The sequence below is a fragment of the Hippopotamus amphibius genome, chromosome 2 (assembly GCF_030028045.1).
Source record: "Hippopotamus amphibius kiboko isolate mHipAmp2 chromosome 2, mHipAmp2.hap2, whole genome shotgun sequence".
NCBI classification, from domain to species: domain Eukaryota; kingdom Metazoa; phylum Chordata; class Mammalia; order Artiodactyla; family Hippopotamidae; genus Hippopotamus; species Hippopotamus amphibius.
This window is the reverse complement of record NC_080187.1, coordinates 160,264,883-160,287,751: the sequence shown is the minus strand read 5'-3', so window position 1 is coordinate 160,287,751 and position 22,869 is coordinate 160,264,883. Positions and strand designations below refer to the sequence as shown.

The window sequence follows — 22,869 nt, the reverse complement described above, 5'->3', positions numbered from 1 at the left end:
TCAACCTGTGTAACACTAGACAAGTTACACAAAAAGTTTTGGCCTTGGTTGATTTATCGATAAAATGGGAAGAATGACAGTTCCTCCCCATAGGTTGTTGTGAGAACTAACCAAGTTAGAGCATGTAAAGCACTTAGCAAAGTGCCTGGCCTCTAGCAAATTTTAGTTTTTTTTTTGGTTGCTTAAAATGTTCTTAGAAAATTCTGTGATTTCCCTTATCAAAAGTATATGTATAGTTATTATTATTATTCCTGTACTTATTCAATCAAGTAATTGTAAGTAATAATGAGTACCTACCACTGCACACTGGTAGGATAAAACACAGTCCCTAATATTGGAGAACTTATAAAAGAGTTAACAAGTTACTTGCTGACAATATAACAAGTGGGTTGAAAAGCCACTTACTGAATTCTTATTTTCTGTTATAGCATTTTTCAAGATTTCCATTTGAGTCTTTTTTTAAAAAACAGACTTCAAACCTCTGGTGAAATTCTCCACCTTTTCTTTTACTTTCTTGAACATATTTATTATTGACACATCTTTAAAAGTCTCTGCCTGTTAAACATAGAACTACCATATGATCCAGCAATTCCCTTCTGTATATATACCCAAAAGAACTGAACGCAAGGATTTGGAGAAATATTTGTACATTCATGTTCATACCAGCATTGTTCACAAGAGTCAAAAGCTGAAAACAACTCAGTGTCCATTGACATATGAATAGATAAACAAAATGTGGTCTGTACATACTATGGGATATTATTCGGACATAGGAGGGAAATTCTGACACATGCTACAGCATGGTTGAATCTCAAAGACTTCATGCTAAGTGAAGTAAGCCAATCACAAAAAAGACAAATATTGTATGATTCCACTTATATGAATTACCTAGAACAGTCAAATTCATAGACACAGAAAGTAGAATGGTGTTTGCCAGGGCCTGGGGAGAGGGAAAAATGAGGAGTTACTGTTTAATGGTTATAGAGTTCAATCTGGGAAGATGAAAAAATTCTGGAGATGGAGAGTGATGATGGTTTCAACACCAGTGTCAATGTACTTAATGCCACTGACCTGCACACTTAAACATGGTTAAAATGGCAAATGTTATGTGTATTTTACCACAATAAAAATTAAATTAAAAAATCCCTGTCTGATAATTCCAAAATTTGAGTCACTTTGTCTCTGTTTCTCTTGATATTTGGTTATTTGGTCTTTTTTCCACCAAGATCTTGTAATTTTTTTTTTTAATATAGGACATTGTGCATAAAACAATCAAAGAGCCTCTGGATGGTGGTATCTCCCCTCAAAGAGGAACAAATTTTCTCTTAGCAAAGAGATGGAGTCTAGCAGATCACCTTCCTCTTGCTGAGAGTTGGATTTAGGCTTTGTTAGGGACAACGTGTTTGTGTTTTATTCCTAAGGAATAGCCTTTATCTTGGGAGTGGACATTCTGGGTCTCAACTGAAAACTCAGAGTGTTTACCAGAACTCTTCCACCTGGCTGGGCTTGAACGCCAACTGTTGTCTCCCCAGCAACATGGGGCTGCTGAAATATCTGCTCATCTCTATGCTTCTCAACTTCTGGGTTTTTTGCGGGGAGGGGTTGTTTTTGGGGGTGTTTTTTGTTTATTTTTGCTGGGTTTCTTGGAGTTTCTTCCTGCTCACAGGCAGCTTAGGAGTTGGCAAATGCCTCAAGGGGAAATTGCTTATAGATCTTTGGGTTCACTTCTCTGCAGTTTCCCTCTTCTCTGTGATTTTTGCTTCTCAGGTCCCAGCCATTTGCCAGCCCTAAACGCCAACATCCAGCTCCTCTCCTCAGCTAAGACTTGGTCTCATCTCCCTCCCCCAATCCTTTCTGCAAGACTTAGCAAAGCCTTTATGGAAAAAGCCAGAGTGAATGTACAGCTCACTGAGATAGGCTTCCTTCCCTCAGGTTTTGTAGTCCCTTATAAGTTTTGCCTGGTTTGGTGACTCTCTATTGCCTTAAAAAAGTAGTTTGTATATTTTGTCCAAAGTTTATAGCTATTTTCAGCAGGATAGCTGTTCTGATACAAGCTACTGTGGTTGTTGGAACCAAAAGTCTGTTAATATTGTCTTTTAAAATTCTAACTCTTGGGACTTCCCTGGTGGCGTGGTGGGAAAGAATCCACCTGCCAATGCAGGAGACACGAGTTTGATCCCCAATCCGGGAAGATCCCACATGCTGTGGAGCAACTAAGCCCCTGTGCCACAACTACTGAGCCCATGTGCCACAACTACTGAGGCCCTTGCGCCTAGAGCCCGTGCTCAGCAACAAGAGAAGCCACTGCATTGAGAAGCCCACACACCACAAGGAAGAGCAGTCCCCACTAGCCACAACTAGAGAAAGCCCATGTGCAGCAATGAATACCCAATGCAGCCAAAAATAAATAAATAAATTAATTAATTAATTTACTTATTAAAAAAAAGAATGATTATAAAAATTTTTTCTTTTTTGGGGGGCATGAACAGATCTGATTTATTTCCCTTCCATCCTATACCTGGTATTTTTTTTAAAGCTCTTTATTGGAGTATAATTGCTTTACACTGTTGTGCCAGTTTCTGCTGTACAACAAAGTGAATCAGCTGTATTTATACATATATCCGCATATCCCCTCCCTCCCACTACTCCTTCCCACCCTCCCTATGCCATCCCTCTAAGTAATCACACATCATCGAGTTGACCTCCCTATGTCATGCATCAGCTTCCCACTAGCTATCTATTTTACGTCTGGTAGTGTATATATGTCAATTCCACTCTCTCACTTTGTCCCAGCTTCCCCTTCACCCCCCTCACCCCACCGTGTCCTGAAGTCCGTTCTCTGCATCTGCATCTTTATTCTTGCCCTGTCACTGGGTTCATCAGTACCATTTTTTTAGATTCCATTTATATGCGATAGCATATGGTAAAAATTCTATCTCTTGATTTGCCTCTGATTATGTTTTAAATACTCTTTTGCTTTCATTTTAATTCATCTTTTTATTGACCTGAGTATTTGGCTTTTATCAATATTTATACTGTTTTAGGTCCCTGTGCTTATTAAACCCCGATCAGTCAGTGTCATAAGTTCAGTGGTGAATACAGAACACATTCTAAGCAATGGGAGTTAATTGTTTGTCCTTCCCTTGCATCATCAGTCCTTCCAACTTCCCTAACTAAACCCCCCAATACCACCCAGCAACACTTTTAATGGTGAGTCCCCTGAATCGAAAAACTATATGTCAAAATCCAACCCCCACCATTAGCCACCACATGGCCATTAAAAATATTCTACTGTCTTCCTGAGACTGGACTTTCCTGGTGGTCCAGTGGTTAAGACTCCGTGCTCCCAATGCAGGGGGCCTGGGTTCGATCCCTGGTTAGAGAACTAGATCCTGAATGCTGCAGCTAAGAGCCCTCATACCACTAAAGATCTTGAATGCCAAAACTAAAAAGATCCTGCATGCCACAGCAAAGGTTTTGCACACGGCAACGAAGATCCCACATGCCACAACTAAGACCCGGCACAGCCAAATAAATAAATATTAAAAAAAAATGGTGTTACTTTTCTGGAGACAAATTATCATCTTTAGAATCTAGGTCTTGATAACACCAGAGCCATAAATTTTTCTTGGTATTTGCTTTGATTTGACCACATTTATTTTCTATATTAATGTAGCCAGAATAGTTAAGTATAAGAAAAGAGCAATCATTCAATTAAATTCAGCAAACATAAGCTGGATGATGATTATATACAAAGAATTGTATAATATATTTTAGAAGCCCCAAAGATGATTTCATCAGCATTCCACACATTTAAACAATTGTGAATAGTTACAGATAATTAGTTAAGGAATAAATAATGGAACTAGCTAACAATTATTGTGTGCATATTTATATACCTACACTCAGTGCTGGCAACATAGTAAAGTAGATGCTATCATCTCCACATTACAAATAAAGAAACTGGAGTATAATGAGATTAAGTAATCTGCCCAAGGTCCCAAAACTTATATGTAGGATTCTAATCCAGGTTTCTCTGACTCTGAAGGGAAATATTATGGAGGACAAAGTGCCGTAAGAGAGCAGATGGAGAAAATTATTTCCTTTTGGATGATGAGAAAAAAGCATCAATGAGAAAGTAGCATGTGAGCTGGGCATTTATGGATGACCAGAATATCCATAGCTGGACATAAGGGGAAATGCCATTCTGGGTGATAAATGTGCATGAGGAAAAGCACAGAAAATTGTTTCAGCAGTTCTAATTGGTCCGTGAAGGCTTGAACATAAGATGCATGTGATGACACTAGGTAAGATAAAGTTTGAAAGATTCAAACCAATATGGAGGGCCCCAAATAAATATTATATCAAGGGTTTTGGATTTGCTTTTGTGTATTGTGTTAACTTCTTCTGTGTAACAAATTTCCCCAGAACTTAGCGGTAAAATTTATTATCACACACTTTCTGTGGGTCAGGGATCCGGCATAGTTTAGCATGTGTCCTTGACTCCAGGTCTCTCAAGGGGTCGCAGACACACTGTCAGCTGGTCTGGAGGTCTTATCTGAAGGCTTCACTGGTGAAAGATTCATTTCCATGCTCACTCATGTGGTTCTTGGCAGGATTCAGTTCCTTCCAGGTTGTTGTTGAACTGAGGGCCTCAGTTCCTCATTGGCTATTGGCCAGAGATACCTTTAATTCTTGGCCACATGGGCTTCTCCGTAGGGCAGTGACCTCAAGGCAACAGAAAAGCAAGAAACCCAAAGAACAGGAAGAATAAGAAAGGGCTACCAAGATGGAAGCCAGTTTTTTACATGCTAATCTCAAAAGTGACATCTCATCATTTCTGCCATATTCTCTTCATTGGAAGAGTCAATAAGCTTAGTCCACGCTCAAAAGGAGGGTATTATACAAGGACATAAATACAAGGAGGCGGGGGTCATTGGGGCCATCTTAGTGGTGGCCTACCACATGGATCAAGAGGAAATTATCAAAGATTTCAGAATGTGCAAATGATATAACTTGGCTATCGCCAGTCATCCATGCTGAAAACTAGAAAGGCATTCACAATTTCCCCTTCTCATTCAACACCCATATCCCTTGTCACATCACTCCAAGGAGTTTAATGGTCAGCATTTTTTCTTTCTAATCGTACATAAAATAATAGCACATATCACAATCATCAGTGTCTCAGATTCTATGCAAGAGGACAGGAGTCCCATGATGGCTTCTGAGAGAGCAGTTTGTAAACATGGGTGTAGACAGAAGCCAGATCACAAGGATTAAGGAGTAACAAGTGGTTAAGAAACATTTTGTAACCTAACACATATTCTATTTTACACATGAAGCCAGATCTTTAGTAATTGATATGTCTTATTGCTTAGTGGATTACACTGCAATACTCTTTTAATTTTGGTTCCTTTACAAATAGTGCCAACTTCTGGGAATTTTATTTGAATTTTGAAATTCATGTTGACCTGTTCACTGAAAACTTAAAGGATACAAAATGGTAATGACACCAGAGCATGTCTTTTTCTTTTATTGTGGTTCTTGATTCTTCTAATTTAGGAAAAACTTTATGTAAGGAAATCAAAGAACTCATTAACTTAACACAAACTTTACAAAATTTCTTTAACAGTTTCCAAAACTCATCTCACACTAGATCTCATTTTTTGTTACTACTGAGACTGTGTCTACATTAGAATTCCTGGTACCTAGGGCTTTGTTTTCACATGAGTTCTCTGTGGCCAGAGAAGAAGAATTATGAACATAGTGTTTATCAGCAGGAGAACTAGGCCACTGCATATGCTGTCATCTGCTCTAGGTTTTGGTGACCACATATTTCAACATATATTACAATCATATGATGATTTCCACCCCATCTGACAATTCAACCAAGGAACTTTGGTTAAATGCCTTATCTCATGTTTCATGAGGTTTTCCTGGTTATTACCCAATATTCAAGTTGAGTTAGGCAAAGGCATCAACAGGTCAAATAACGGAGTTAGTTCATGCAGTGAGCCTTAACCTTAAGTTGCATCCTGTAACTTCCTTTTGGAGAGGGCTCTGTCCTAAGGATCAAGATCCTCTATCTTGGTTTCATGGGATGATGGAGCCACACTTTAGAATATTTTTTTTTCTAATTTCATTTGCCTAAGGTGCCATTAAAAAAATTAAACCTTTGTATTCTTTGAGTGCTGATCTTAGGATTCAATCTACTATTCTGGGAATCTCAATGAATTCCTTTCTGCTGAAATTTTCTGGTTTGTAGAATGTAACCAACCATAGCATCTCTTCTCTACCTCTCCCAGATGCTATTCAGCCAAGTGAGATGAGATATGTGGCAATGCTTTGAACCCACACTGGGAACACTGTATATCTGAGATGTTGCTTCTATTATTACTAATACTACTATTAAGTTATTGACAGAATGGGGACCATGACATAGGATGCAGAAGACCTTGGATGAATGCCTGCCCCAATAAACACCAGCTATGAGATGCTGGGCAAGGCCTTTAACATCTCTTACCAGTTTCCTAACCAGAAAACCAAAGATCATACTCCCCACCTTTCTACCTGCCAGAGTTCTTGTGAGGATCAAATGAAGTAAGATATGTGGATACATTTCACAAAAGGGCCAAAATGGCAACACTGATTTGAATATAGTCACTGTAATAACAACAGAGTCTAAACCTTCTCCTTTCTTACAGTTTCAAACCACTTGAAAGAGCTGGAGGAGAGGTAAAGCTAGAGTCATGAGACTAGACAAAAAATTCACAGGCTGCTGATGAGAACATTGTAATTGGGTAACTAAGCAGATTCCTAAGCAGGAACTAAGTAGAAGCTTATCATAATTGACACTCACAGATGCTCCAATGGCACTTCACTCACGGGATTTACAGAGAAAACATAGCAATCTAAATTATGAGCAATTACATTTAGTTTACATGCATGTATGTGTGCACATGTATGCATGTATCTTGACAATACTTTTAACTTCTTAACAGTGTTCTAGAAATACTAAAAATCCATGTGATCTTTTTCTTTCTGAGGAAAATAAAATGAGATGAAATAAGCACATGGCCAGGAATAGAAGGCTTCCTACCAAAAATGATAGTATATTGAAAGAAGTAATGCTACAAAGTCAGAGACACTAGCTGAAATCAGTGATGAAGATGAAATATTAACTCGTTTAACCTTGTCTATGTCAAATCATACCCAAGTTATTTTCTACAATAAGAGAATCAGACAAAGGTAGAAGAGCTTTTAGAGATTTTCTTTCTCGTTCTCATCAGAAAATGTTCAGTTTAACAACCTAGAGAAAGCATTCTGGTTTTTATAAAGACGTTTTTCCTCCCAAGGTGACTATGCATCTAGTCCATCAGAAACCCAGAATAAGAAAAATCAAGGCCTAGAAATATTTTCAAATGGACATCTCCCGCTGACTGTGAAATCCCCTCACCCCCCGTTAATACTCTATAAAAACATGAAGAATACCTGCTCAGGCCCTGAATTGAGACACCAACCTTCCCAAAAGACAGCTACTTCCACCCAAACAACTGCTCCTCCTTTCCTTCTTGTCAGCACTGCTTGCTGAGAGAGGCCGTGTTTGGTCTCTTAATCAGACCTTGCTGACGGGCTGACATCACTGCAAACGTTTTCACTTACTCTTTGGCAACACTTAAAGCCTTACCAAAGGCCAGTCAGTAAGTCAGAAAGCATTGTTAGTGCGAGGCTGGGCAAGTGGGAGTGTGACTGTCAGCTAGCAATCTGTGGTGATGACAGGAGAGAAATCTAGGAGCTGAAACCATTTTAAAGGTCACTCTGTGGGCAGAACAAAAGACCTCTAATTTAGAAAATGAAACAGAACTCTGGGACATGGAAGCACCAGGATGCTGCGATTTGAGCTCTCTGAAAATTCATTATCCACTCCCTGATTGTAAAGGCCACTTTACAACCCAATACAGCTTAAATCAACAACTATTTGCTTTTGCAGCAGTGTAAAGTAATCCGTAAAACAGAAATGCTAAATAATGTACAGGTGGTTCAATTGCCTGCTATTTATATTCGTTTTTTATTGAGGTAACACGATGTATAACATTATGTAAGTTTCATGGGTACAACATTATATTTCTACTTCTGTATACACTATAGCATGCTCACCACCAAAAATTTAGTTCCCATCCATCACCATACAGTCGATCCCCTTTACCCGTTTTGTCTTCGCCTCTTCCCTTTCCTTCTGGTAACCACTGTTCTGTTCTCTGTGTCTAAATGTTTGTTTTTATTCGGATTGGTTTGTTCATTTATTTTGTTTTTTATATTCCACATACGAGTGAAATCATACCGTATTTGTTTTTCTCTGTCTGACTTATTTCACTTAGCATAATACCCTAAAGTCAAGGTCCATCTGTGTTGCTGCAAATGGCAATAATTCATCTTTTAAAATGGCTGAGTATATTCCATTGAATATACCTATGCCACGTCTTCTTTATTTAAAAAAATATTCTTCTTTAGTATTCTTTCTCCTTACCCTTCATTTTAAAAAATTTTCAACCTTGATTTACTAAATAGAGTTTAAAATTCTTAGCATAGCTTTCTGTGAAAAGCTATTACGTATACTTTATGACTAAAATTTTATGAGTATAATATACTAAAGCATTGATAAACGATTTTTAAAAGGAACACAGATCATTAGAGAATAGTAATAGTAGGCCCATGTCTGGACTGAGGTCACTCTTTTCTCTCTTTCTAAAACTGGAGAAGGCTTGGGAGAAGACAATGGCTTTGGTCTACTGAATGCCATGTGTTCTGGACCTGGGTTCATCACTTATAAGATTTGTCAGATAGATTTGCTACAGTTTCAGTCTCCGAACTCCCACCTATGTTTTGTTTTGGTTTTTTCCTCCTTTTTTCCTAACTAAAGAGGATATTTGTTCTGCTATAGTTAAGAGGCCCAGGCAGGCCAGGGCTGAACTCTGCAGTGTGGTAGCAAGAGCAGTGGGGACTGTCTGCTTTCTTTGTCAGCACTACTTAAAAACAAAAGAGCAGAGATGTGATGTACAGGATGGTAACTATAGCTAACAATACTGTATTGTACACTTGAAAATTGCTAGGAGAGTAGATCTTAACGTTCCCACCACACTCAAAAATGGTAATTATGGGAGGTGACGGATGTGTTAACTAGTCCTATTGTGGTGATTATTTTGCAATAGATGCATGTATGACGCCATTATGCTGTATACTTTAAACTTACATAAAGTCATATGCCAATTATATCTCAATAAAGCTGGAAACAAAAGAAAACAAAACAAGGGAGCACTCAAGGGAGGTCCAGTAAGTACCAGGAAGGGCCTTCTTGGAAAAATACAAAAGAGAGGAGAGAAGGCACTCAAGACACCAGGAAACTCATCACAGAAGGCACATTGCACATCTGGCACCCACCAAAGATTGAATTCATCTGGGTAAACTAAGCTTGCAAACCCAGTCAACACCCAGTGGTCTGCACACAACTGGTTTATACTGTGGATTATCTGCTTAGGGCCCTGAGGGACGGTCTATAATTATTTATCCAAGTAAAAATTCTTCATTCGTTAAGTGGCAGTGCTTCCACAGTGATATGTGATCTCCACTGGATCTATCGTCAGATAAGAGGGACCAGCCTGAGGATCCAGGGACATGTGAGGCCAAGAATCACCTGCTCCACTCCAGCTTGGCAATACTGGGAAGATGAGTGGGTTTTCGTTGGATGAGAAGTCGGGTCAAGAGGAGAGAGAAAAAGCAGCAACAACTACTGGGCCATGTGAGGTTGGAACTCGGTTTAGGTGGTGAGGATGCTAATTGCTCAAACAATGACAATTCCTGGTAGTGGGGAGAGTTCTCTCTTCCACTGTCTCTTCAAATCCAGTGCTTGCCCTCACTTCCACGTGAGAGTGAGAGACAGTTTCCAGATACTACTTTACTCAGGGTTTTTTGTTTTTTTTAAATAAGAGCGGGTCTTTCTATTTACAGAGGTTGCTTTAAAATCACCTGGCCCTGTTAGACTAGGTAAACTACTTTTTAAAAGGCAGACCCACCTAGACACCAAATTAAGCTAAAGATCTTGGAGTGAGTCCGCCTGTAAAAAGAAAAATGTCCAAATCTTACCAAGTTGTTGTTGATTTCTGAGTTGTAGACGCCCTGCTTCCTTTGTCTGTGTCACAAGGCACTCATTCCCCTTCTTAATGAAAACAAGAGGGAGTGATTATACCTCCTGGGGCTGTGCCATTTATGCCGTCTGAAAGGCACTTAAACGAGTGGCACATTATCTCACACATCTGGAGTTTACCAAATTAGCCAATTACGCTGGAGCTCATAAAACGAGGCCTTAAATGTCATTTAACTAGAAAATATTATAATCACCAAGTGGTCTGATTGTAAGATGATACTTGGGGCAGCATCAGTGGTTACAGAAAACAAATCGTGAAACAAAACACAGTTCAAATGCCCCCCAAATGCAACCACATATTTTCTACAGTAATACTTTCTGAAGAATACCATATTTCTGAAGGCACCAGCAATCAACATGTTTCTCATTTGAAACTAAGTTTAATCTGACCTCCTTGTTTCCTAGTTATTTGCCTTGGGCAAACCAATGCCCAAGAATTTTTCTCATAAGAAAACTAAGGAACCAGCAGGATGAGAGCAGACTGATGGAAAACCATGACTTCATCAGAGACATGGCGCTCTCTGCAAGCGATGGGGCAATGATTGGATTAAGAGTCTGGAGTTGTCTGAAGTGTGTGGTGCTGCCTCAGAATCGACAGGATTTGGTTGACTGAACATATACTGGTCTCATACTTTATTTGAAGGAAGAGATAAAAGCTGCTTTAAATTGCTATGTGATTTGAGGGTAGGAATTCCAAAGGTTTTAGAATAGCTATTTAAAAATTAGAGGTTTACAGCCACTACTTCCACATTGTCTTCTTTTCATTAATAAACAACAAAATTTGGTGTTTAGTGAAAGGTGATACGGTGTAATGGAAAAACCGTGGTATGTCACTAATACCTGTTTGACTTTGGGGAAGTTATTTAACTTCTCTGATCATCAGTTACCTCAGACAAAATACAGAAATATATAATGATGTTGAGGTGTGTTGAAACTAGTGCTGTGTTGAAATCAATGTATGAAAAAGTCCCTAGCACAGTGCCTAGTACACTGAAGAAAATGAATGTTAGTTTCATATCTTTCTTTACCTATGTCACTAGAATATCTTAGGTTCTGTCTGTTTTTTCTCTTCATTTCAGAAAGAATGGCCACTAGATGTTTTCAGAGAAGGAAAAGTGAGGAAGTGGGCAGTCCTGGTTTTATTCATCATAATTTATAATCCCCTCGCCCATCTGTGAACATCTCAACCACTCTCTTTAAAGGAATAAGTACAAAAGAGACTAGAAGAACTCTCATGAGATACCCTGAAGCAAAAGCAAATTAGGTGTGATTCACGAATTCATGGTAAATAGAGATACCAGCTGCTATCTGCCAGGGGAGTTTACAAAATGAAGCTTATTGGTTTTGAAGGCACCTGATCAACTAGGCTAAATCTTCATGTCTTCTGGGCTCATGATTATAGTAGATGGACCCGATAGTTTATTTTGTCAAACCAGAGACCCATGAAGAATCATAGTGACGATGCAGGTACTCTCAGCAGTGACAAATTCCTTCCCTGTGAGTTTTCTACAGTGATAGCCTTTTTGGTAAAAGCTAAGTAAATATGATGATTCCACATAACAGGAATCCTTACTCAGAATTTGGAAGGCCTTTTAAAATCACTGAAGTTAATTTCACCTCTGTAAAGCTGTGTTGAAAAACTATGTCTTTAATAACAGCATAATGTATCTATGCTTTTAAGAAGAAAAATATCAGAAGCAGTAAAGGGATTCAGACCCATGTGATTGAGCTATTGTCTCTTAGAAATGTGAATTCTGGGCTGAGAGGCGGGAAATTGCATCTCTAAGAATGGTGAAAAGTACCACTTCACTCTCTTACAGCGGGGAAATGGGAGATTTGTGCAGGTTCTAAGTGTATTAACAGACTTTAGCGTTTTTAAACAGCAGAAAACTAGCTTTCAAAACCTTTAACTTGTAAGGGGGGATTTGATAAGAAGAACCGGGAGAGGTGAGATCTCTTAATTATGCTAATAGTGAAACTGACTAGTACTATCCTCCCTGCAGGCCACAGACCAAACCCGCCTCTACACACCTGAGTGAAAAAGTCATCTTCGAAAGCCGAGTGTATTCTAAAAGCTAACTAAGAAAATCAAAAGGAACTATTTTACTAGGAAAAAAGATTCAACACAGCATGTGTTAAAAGTCTTTTTTTCCTTCTTTCTTTTTCTTTTTTTTTTAAAAAAAAAACTTAAGGCTATGAAATGTTCTTGCTCTGTATCAAAAATAACAGGCAGCTTTTTCTTTTGTATTTTTAAAAATATTTCCATCTTTAAGACTAGAGCTTTCTGACTTTTGCTAACAACATGTCCAGATCTAAAGGCATTACAGAAAGAATGTCAATTTGCTTTAGAAGCAATTAAACATACAGTCAAGGAAAAGGCCAATTTTACTATGCAGGGACCACACATACTGTATGTTTGTTATATTACTTGATATCAAAGCAGAAACATCAAATTCTTCCTAAAACACACTTGAAATGAAGAGTCTGGCTAAGGAACTCCCACATCCAATTCAGAGATATCTGTTACAGTTTACAGAACTTGGCATTGCTGACACTATTGTTTTACTGGAAAGAGATAATTTATTGACTATATAATACACTATGGTTTCTTTAATTTTATCTATATGTACTGCATAAAATGAACCTGATTTTAATCCCAATCGCCATATATGCATGTATATTATCAATGACACTTAAGTACCACATCGCCAGAGGAATAGCAAGAATTTGCTGATTCTGTGTTACTAGATGACCTCAAAATATTTAATCAGCCTTCAGGATCATTATCATAGCTTCAGAGGGAGTGATCTATAGCAAGAATTATCTTTCTTTTTTTCATCTTGCATCCTCATGATGTTGCTGTGATGACTTTCATTCATTTGTTCAATACGCATTTACTGAGTATCTCTACTCAGTGCCAAACACAGGGATAGGGAATACAGAGGGAAATGAGACGTGGCCCTTAGGGAAATGTATTCTTGGGGTGGGAGAGGGGAGACAGACAGAAAACAAGCTCAATAAATCAGGGTGGTGCATGCTATATAACTGATCTGTGCATGGGGAATAAGCCTGGAGAAGAAGGGAGGGTTGTCCTAGGAAGGGCTCTGTACACCTGATAAGGGGTTTAGACTTTACACTGCAGGCCATATTTTTACATACTCCTGAAACACCCTAAAGATAAAATAATTAAAACAGTATGATTGGCATAGGGATAGATGAATTAATAAAACAACAGGAAATGGAGAAACAGAATAGAAAATTTAGCTGATATATATGTGGAAGTTTAACATATGAGAAAAGCTAGCATTTCCAATTAGTGAGTAAGGAATGGATTTTTCAACCAGTGGTGTTTGGACAACTGACTAACCATTTGGAAATAAAACTTAATTTAAAAAAATCTTATATGGATTAAAGATTCAAAGGTAAATGTTTATAATCTTGGGGTTTGAGGATGTCCTTTTTTAATGTGCCATCAAGGTCAGATACCACAAAGGAAAAGATAGGTATTATCACAAAGTCACAATCTTCGAAAATCACAAACTTCTGAAAGGTGGAAGACACTATAGTTGTAAGACAAATGACAAGTTGAGAAAAATATTTGTAACTTATTTAATAGTTAAAGGATTAGTACCTATAATAGAAACAGAACTCCTACGAATTAATAAAAAAAATCTAACCTAAGAGAAATGGGCAAAGGACACAAATAAGCAATTCAAGAAAGAAATGACACCTAATGATATAAAAGTATGCTCAACTCCAGTTACAATCAAAGGAATACTATTAAGACAGTTTTATTTTTCACCTATTAGATTTTTAAATTTAATTTTATTTTATTTTATTGTGTATTTGATGTTTTTTATACATATTAATGTAAACATGTCAATCCCAATCTCCCAATAGATCCCACCCCAACCCTCCCCCCACCCCTGGCCTGCTTTTCCCCCTTGGTGTCCATATGTTTGTGCTCTACACCTGTGTCTCTATTTCTGCATTGCAAACCGGTTGATCTGTACCATTTTTCTAGATTCCTCATATATGCGTTAACATACGATATTTGTTTTTCTCTTTCTGACTCACTTCACTCTGTATGACAGTCTCCAGGTCCATCCACGTCTCTACAAATGATCCAATTTCATTCCTTTTTATGGCTGAGTAATATTCCATTGTATATATGTACCACCTCTTTTTTATTCATTCATCCGTTGATGGACATGTAGGTTGCTTTCATGACCTGGCTATTGTAAATAGCGCTGCAATGAACATCGGGGTGCATGTCTCTTTTTGAATTATGGTTTTCTCTGGGTATATGCCCAGTGGTGGGATTGCTAGGTCATATGATAGTTCTATTTCTAGTTTTTCAAGGAACCTCCATATTGTTCTCCATAGTGGCTGTATCAATTTACATTCCCATCAACAGTTTAGGAGGGTTCCCTTTTCTCCACACCCTCGCCAGCATTTATTGTTTGTAGATTTTCTGATGATCACCTGTTAGATTATAAACAGGAGATGCATGTGACTGACAGAAATATCAAATAATGATTAATAATGTCCAGTGTTTGAGAGGGTGTGGAGAAGTGAGAACTCGCAAATATATACTAAGGGTATGAAGTCAGTAAATATTTTTTGGAAGATAATTTGGCAACATCTATGATATAAAATGTGCATATCATTTGATCTTATAAGTCCACTGCTAGCAACTTTTAAAAATAAAAAATATATATACACACATACACACATAAATGTGAAAAAAATTGTATGAGAATAGATACTGTACTATTGTTTATAACAGTGAAAATCTGGAAACAACCTAAAGGGCCACCAAAGGGATTAATTTAATAAATTGAGATATGTAGATAAATAAATTACAATGCTGTTGTTAAAAAGAATCTATTGGCATGGAATGACATCAATGACATATGTTTAACTGAAATGAACAACCAGCAAAATAGTATAATCTGCTAAGAGAGGTAGTGAACTACAGAGGTTAGGAGCATGGCCTTTGGGGTCAAGCTCACTGGATTTGAGTCCCAGCTTCATGATTTACCAGACATGTGAAAATTACTAACTTTTCTGAGTCTTGGTTTCTTCATCTGTCCAACCAGGATGGATCCTAACAGGACCGACCTCGAAGAGGTATAATGAGAATTCCTAGTATGTAGTAGAGGCTAAATATATACTAGTTGTTCTTATTACTCTTATCATTTTGGTATAATTATTATTTTCAACCAATTCTCTTATGAAAACAACTTCAAAAAGCAAATCTAACATGCTTTGGAATATTATGCTGAGTAGGGTCTTTAACTGAATCTATACATCTAAGACAATTTTAGTTTATGCAACAAAAATATTCTATCTGATCATCTAATAGATAGAATGATGTACTTGACACATCAGTTTTTGACAAAGATATGTTTTGACTGAATATTCATAAACCAGAATGTAAACAAGAACACATTTGGGCACTGTATTTAAGAATCAAAATAAAGAACTATCACATTTAGACTTCCCCAGTTATAAGGACTTTTAAAAAGCCTTAATAGCACAAATTAAAAACCGTCCTCTAGTTATCAAACTATTATTATTAGAGTATATTATTAATATCCTTTTTTTGGTAGTTTCTATCATATACATATTTAATTTTCAACCATACTATTAGGGAAAACACACACAAAAATAAGAAAACACTCTTTTAAATATTTTTCCCTACTAAGACTAGGAAAAGAAATCATTCAAAATGAGAAAACGTGTTATGTAGTAATATATTAAAATGCCCACATCAACATAAAGACTATATATACAGAAACATACATACCCTTCTGTGCGGAAAATCATTCGAAAGCTGTCTCCTAAACTTTTATAACTGTTTGGATCAGTTGCACATCTCTGAATCTGGAACCTAGAAACAAAATCAAACAAACAAAAAAATCCAAGTTAAGGATTTTGCCAAATGGTTTTTCTCATTTTTCAAAGTCTTAGGAGACTCAGATTAATCTAAAATATTCTGGGTTTTGCTACAGATTTTACTGATTTATTTTCCTTGTATAATGTTTACCTTATTTTTGTAGCCTTTAAACTTATATTTCTCTGCACTTTAATAGTACTGCAGAAAGAGAATTTTTTCATCTGTTTCTTAGCCAGGCAGATGCACCCTGAGGCATTTATGCTTTTTTCCTTTGCGAAAAGCACACACAGATGTCATAGATTGTTTTAGTGCATAATTCAGAAATCTGAAGATGCATATGAAACAAATAAGTAGCTCTATTTCTTATCTTAATTAGTGCTCTTTGATGGTAATTTAATACAAAGGTTAAAAATACAGAGCAGTTAATATGGCCTTTGATCCTGATTATGAATTTGGAATTCATTCTGGCAGACAGGAGCCTGTGTTTAGAGCAAGAGTTCGGGTCGTACTGTGATACAATTTATTATCTCTGCTTCATGATGGAGCAGAGCAGGTCACTAGGGGTGGTTCAGATTACCTGGACCTTCACAGAAGCACAGTGCTCTGCATGTAGTTTGTGCACAATAAAAATGTATCCCATTTTAGAAAGCTAAATTCTTTTTTTTCTTCTTCTTTTTGGGTATGATCATGCATCTAGAACTCTAACCTTCAAAATGTGGACCTTTCCAGTATGAGGGTCTAATACATTTTGTACCTTACTCTGGGCTTTGTTTCTAATGAGATTTATGACAAGTACTGTCATTTCCCTACATCCCAGTTCTCCATCTTCTGTTTTCTCTAGTCTGCCTACTTTTTGTGTTTAACCTCCTTGTTTCAATTCTAAGTTAAGCCCCTTCTCCCTTCTGTACTTCCTCCACAGTTTTAACTAGCCTTTCAAAAAAGAAACTCTCAGAAAACCTCTAATATTGTCTACTCTAGGATGCTTTCTCAGATTGTTGGATTTATGACATGATTTATTTTATAGTTCTAGGCCCCAGGGAAATATGCTGAAAACCAACACATATATCACAGAAAAAAGTGAATATTTTGCTTTGATTGAAGTGGTTAGGCATATGAACAGAACAAGTAGACTAGAAGACTGGAAAGTGAGGCTGGATTACATTACATTTGACTTTGTAAAGTGGAGAGCTGCTGAATGTGATTGTGCAGGAGAGTAGCCGTCCTGAGATGAGGGAATTGATTCTTCCAGTACAGTACTTGAAACAGACAAATTCCTAAAAAATGTTTATTGTCTGACTGGGTGGATTAGAATGGGAGTATGGAGGGCAGAATAATGATGCAGCAATTATGATAGTCTGCGTGACGATAATGATGCCAGACTATGAATGGAGGCAACAGAAATGTAATAGAAGAGGTGAGCCTGTTGGGTGATCCTTTTTTCTCTTTAAATCAATGGGTTGGTGGTTTTTTTTTTTTTAAGCTCTTTATTGGAATATAATTGCTTTACACTGTTGTGCCAGTTTTTGCTGTACAACAAAGTGAATCAGCTATATTTATACATATATCTCCCTATTTCCTCTCTCCCGCGACTCTCTCCCACCCTCCCTATCCCAGTCCTCTAAGTCATCACTCATCATGGAGTTGATCTCCCTGTGTTATGCAGCAGCTTCCCACTAGCCATCTATTTTACATTTGGTAGTGTATATATGTCTATGCTACTCTCTCACTTCGTCCAATGAGGTTTTTTAATGATACATTCAACATGAACCTCTCTTGATCCTCATCAACCCAGCAAGTAACATTCCACTGCCCTAGACTTACTATTGCCTAGTTTAAAATGTCATTAATATTCATAATGTTTTTGCCTGTCAAACTTACATCTCTATTGGCATGATCATTTTTAGGAGGTTAGTTTCTAGGCAAGAACTATATCCCTAAAATTTAAATTGCATGGAGCTTGTCAGAAGATCAGGAAGCAGCACAGCTAACTCATTTAAATTGTTCTGGGTCCAGAGGTGCTTTTGGTGTGTGTATAACCACTGGCCTAGAAGACTCAGTAAGCAGTTCTGTCTAGAATCAAGAACATGATTTGATGGTCAGGTAGATGGACCATGTTTGGTATGTCTGGACTACTGCATGTAGATGAGATAATCTGGGACTTGGGATACAAATTAATTAACTAATGCTAAACACAAAATAGTACAATGGGAGGACTATATGTAAGTTTACACAACAAATAGTTTTGGAACATAGAGAGTGATTTCCAAAATACGGCTTTGGTTCTAATTCAAAAAAGAATCTCCATCTCTGCATTTGCATATTTGTAAACTTCATTCGTTGTTGAGTATGAAAAATTTCTTCTGTCTAGTTGGGAAGTGTAAGATTCTTCTCTAATGTTCTTTTAAGAGAATAAGTTAAAATAGTTTTATATATTATAAAAGCATTACATGCTCATAGATTTTTCTCATATCTGTAATAATTTTCATTAAGTTCATTTACCTCTGTTAAATTCCTTTCTGGATACTTTTCCCCCAGGTTACCAAGTATTTTTAAAATATTTGTCATGTGAAATAAGATGCTATAGGTTTTACAAAAACCCAGGGCATTATCCCCACTCTCAAGAAGCACAATAAATAAATGAGAAAAAAATAACTGACAATATAAGGAAAAATATCCGAATTGTCAAGTAGCAGCAGCACAAGTTGCCCAGGTGCTCATCGGGGGAGTAATTACCGCTCTCTGCAGAGCGTCAGGAAAGATCTCAGGAAGGAGAAGGGATTTAAGCTGGTCCTGCAGGATTCAGACAGGCAAAAGGAGTAAGTCTGGAGGAAGCCCTCCAGGTGGGGAAACGAGAGAGGGAACGATGTCCTTTTAAGAGAAGTGGAAGAAAAGATCTCCCACCATGACGACCTCCCATGTTTCCTTCAGGAGGGATGTTACAGCACCCTGCTGGTGGCATTCAGCTGCTCAGGGTGGGTGGAGACCTGAGCGGGTTCAAGGAGGGTGTTTATGAGATAACGTCAACGGCCAATATAGAGCATTTGGCTTTTTCGTGTTCCTCAGCTGAGCGTTTCAGCTAACTCTGCGGTCAGCTCACAGTCATGTGACCCAGTCCTAGAAGGAACCGTGAGTCAGCAGAGGCACCAAAGCAAGTGAATCCTAATGGCAAGAAAATTAACCTCAGCTCCTCTTTTATTGATGGGGTTAGAGACATCAGCTTTGTCTGTGATGTCTACATGTTCCAGTAATACCAACATGGGCCCTCTGTCAGCTTACACAAAGAGGAATACAGAATACAATTATTTCTTAATTAACTAGTTATTCAACTTGGCTATTGGAAGGCTAGGCACTTCACTCATTAGTTGCAATTTCTTTCTTTTTTCGGAATCCAACAGAAAATATTTCCAATCCACTATACTCAATTAACGAGTTCCTGAATACTTACTACGTATTAGGTACTCCACTATTTGGGGCATTACGAAGAAATAAGATATAATCATGCCCTTTAGAAGCTTATAGTCAGATGATTACCATATGGAAGGAACAGTGTTTAGGAATAGTATTTCAGAGTATCCCACGTTAGCCAACGAGTTTTACTGGCACTGAATAAAAACTAGTATTACTCTCACTGGAGATGATCTATCTATGGCTGACAGAAAAGAGTATCGATACCATGCAAGGACACTGGAGGGAAGAGGGCACGTAGGAAGGATATATTTGGGCTAAATATCTGTGACTAAACTTTACCCTCCCACTTTAAAACAGGCAGCAAGGGCAGTCGGTGGAATCTCTGAGGAGTGTCCCATTTAGAAGCTGACTGTCTGAGGAGTGATGTTGTGTTCATTACAAACAGGAGTGGCAACATCAAAACAGCATCACGCGAGAAGAGTCCACAAGCTGCGCTGTAGAGCAATGCAAGAGGATGCGCAGGCACGGTAAATACTAATTCCTCTGTAAAGTCTCCACCATTCCTTACTATCCTGAAGCAGCCGGAGGTCCCATTAAGCAAGCTAAGGCAAGTACAGCTGTCTCTTCTACTGTACATCTCACATACGGCATGTCTACATACTGCAGAGAAAGTCCATGCTGTATTTAGTTCCACTACACATGACTTATTCTGATCACAGAGTTATCAGTTCTTCTGAGGAATCTGTTTCAAGTTGATATAATTACAGTGCATTTTGGTCAATCATGTAAAACAGCAATTTCCTTCTTCCTCTCCATTACATTTCAGCAACTTAAAAGGTTTCTCTCGAATTGAGGCTTTACATCCGCATGTTCCAAGCTGCATTCTGTGCTAACAAATTCTCTCTATGCTCGGGGAGACAATTTTCCAGTTACGTAATACAACTCTTTGTAAAATTACAAAGGCAAAGCCACACTACTCTTGATTGTATTTAGAAGAAAAGATTGGACTTTCCCATTGTCCTAATAAAAGCAGCTTAGACACATCTGGATTCTCCACCTGAGAAACTTCTTTTATTAGAATGAAAACGTGCTGCCAAATGGGCAAATTGGACAATGGAGTAATACTTAAGAAATATTCAGTGCCTAATATCAAGTCAGAATGAAACACAGGGAAAGGCGTGTGGCTCAGACTCTATGCTTCACTGCCCAGGAGCCCGTGGTCCCATCTGCCGCAGGGCCAGGGAGCCTGTACAGCACACTATACAATCGGGAAGGAACAGCCCTACCATCCGCCGCACTATAAATATGAAGCGAGTTACTGTGGCTATGACAGGGCAAGAAAGAGCTATTTGATGCTCATGAGCAAATGTACAAGCATACTTTTAAAAGCCAAAGAATGTTCTCACTCACTAAAATATTTTTCTTTAAACTGGTCAAGAACCATTACTGCAGCATTTCCTCCGACTTAACTGTGTGCTTAGTCAGTGATACCAAAGTCTGTTGTTGGCTCTTAGCACAGCTAGAAATGCCACTTTTGGCATTCAGCTTGTCTGAGCACTTCCTAAGATATTATAAGAAAGATACGTCTTGAGAAATACAATGATGTTGTTGCCTTAAAAGCCATAGAATGAGGTTGTTTGAAAATTCCTAAATCTCAAATTTATGCAATGCCTGTATTTCCAAAGTAAATTTTACATCTATCATCTTCATCTACTGTTGGCTGATGGAGTGGGAAGTGGAGGCTTTAGGACACACACACACACACACACACACACACACACACACACACGTATACAGACATGCATATGTGTATGTAATCTATATATTTATATGAAGGGTAGCAACTGAGTTGCAAAGAGTCAGACTGGGGTAGGTGATAAGATCTGTCCTAAAGCTATATTTGCATAGCACATGCTCTGCTTTTTAGTTACCTCATATCATTATTTGTGGTGCTTTAGGGCTGGGAACTGATGGAGATTTGGGAGTGGGGGCAAAAGCCATCCTCAGCCACCCCTTCGGCACTGCAACCAATCTGAAGCAAAGCAGTGAGATAGGTGGGTTTTACTTCTAGCACCATCTCCAGATCATTATCCGGCCCAAGAGTATTCTCACACTTTCTCTTACCTTCCCCTATCCAACCCTGCTCTCAGAAAACCATTCATACCAGTCATTTATCCTTACTGTGGCTTTTCACTTGATATGCCACCTTCCAGAACTTGTCCCCTGTTAAAGGGATTTCAGCTCTCAAGGAGGAGGCAGGAAGGTTTGGTTTTGTTTAGGGTGTGGATGCAGGGGTACCCTTACCACCAGAGACAGTCCTAAGTGGTTCTTTTTTTCCTGAGTGGAATTTTATGCTACCACAATGCACTGCTACGTAAAAATTACACCTTTGTGTCAAAGGAGGTGAGGCACTTGGGAAACTGAGACACTGACTAGGAGCCACCAGTTTCAGTTCCAGTGCTGCCACCAACAGATAGTGTAAACTGGTGAGAACTGTAATTTAACCCCTCTTTGCCTTTCTCCTCACTGGTAAAATGGTACCGCAGACATTAGAGGACTCTTTGATTTTGAAGGGACAGTGACACACTGACTTAATATTTGAATTTGTTAGCCATATGGGAGAAGAGACATTTCATTTTGTTTTGTAAAGCCCCAAATTCCATATTGTATAAGGGTGGGAGACTGTTAATAAAAATTTACACTGTGGTGTACCCCCCAAAAAATAATAAATAAATAAATAAAAATTTAAAAAAAATACACAACATAAAAAAAAAAATTTACACTGACAATAAGTGGTGATGAGCCCTAATGAAACTCCCTGCAGAGATCTTTGTAAATGTGCTATGAACTAAGATTATTAGTAATTACCAGAATGTTACATGTGTTCCTTAATAAACACTTAAGAAACCCACTAATGAATCAGAGATTAACAGACTACAGGTTTGCAATTACAGAACACATTAAAAGGATAACTGTAGGAAGATTAAATAAAGATTTTAATTCACCGTAATTAGCCTATCTTGCTGAAATAAGATGTTGCTCCTACAGAGTATGTTTGCTTGCTTACTGGTTCGTTGAGCATGGCTGAAGCCACTAAACACGCAAAGTCATGTTTGAGGCTTTGAAATTTAGGTGTACACGCCTACCTTACAAACTTTGGGAAAAGGCCCTAGAAAGTGCACCTTTAGAAAAATTCCCACCATGTATATTTGTTTCTTGCACTCTGAAAAATCACCTTACACTGAGGCTGCCCCAAGAGAATACCCCCTTCCTATGAAATGCTAACCACCGGAGTGAAGGGGGATGGGACCTTTGCATTTGTCATCCTTGCAGAAAGACCGCAGCGGATGGTGGGGAG

General features: G+C 38.1%; 1 protein-coding gene across 6 annotated transcripts in view; it reads right to left on the bottom strand.

Moving 5' to 3' along the window:
* Window positions 1-22,869, bottom strand: part of SLC25A21 (solute carrier family 25 member 21) — a 478,694-nt gene that overhangs the window by 118,255 nt on the left and 337,570 nt on the right. For all 6 annotated transcript variants that reach the window (XM_057720563.1, XM_057720567.1, XM_057720564.1 and 3 more), the window contains one exon: window positions 16,014-16,097. In XM_057720563.1, the coding sequence (XP_057576546.1) occupies window positions 16,014-16,097 (84 nt within the window). The remainder of the gene's footprint in view (window positions 1-16,013; window positions 16,098-22,869) is intronic.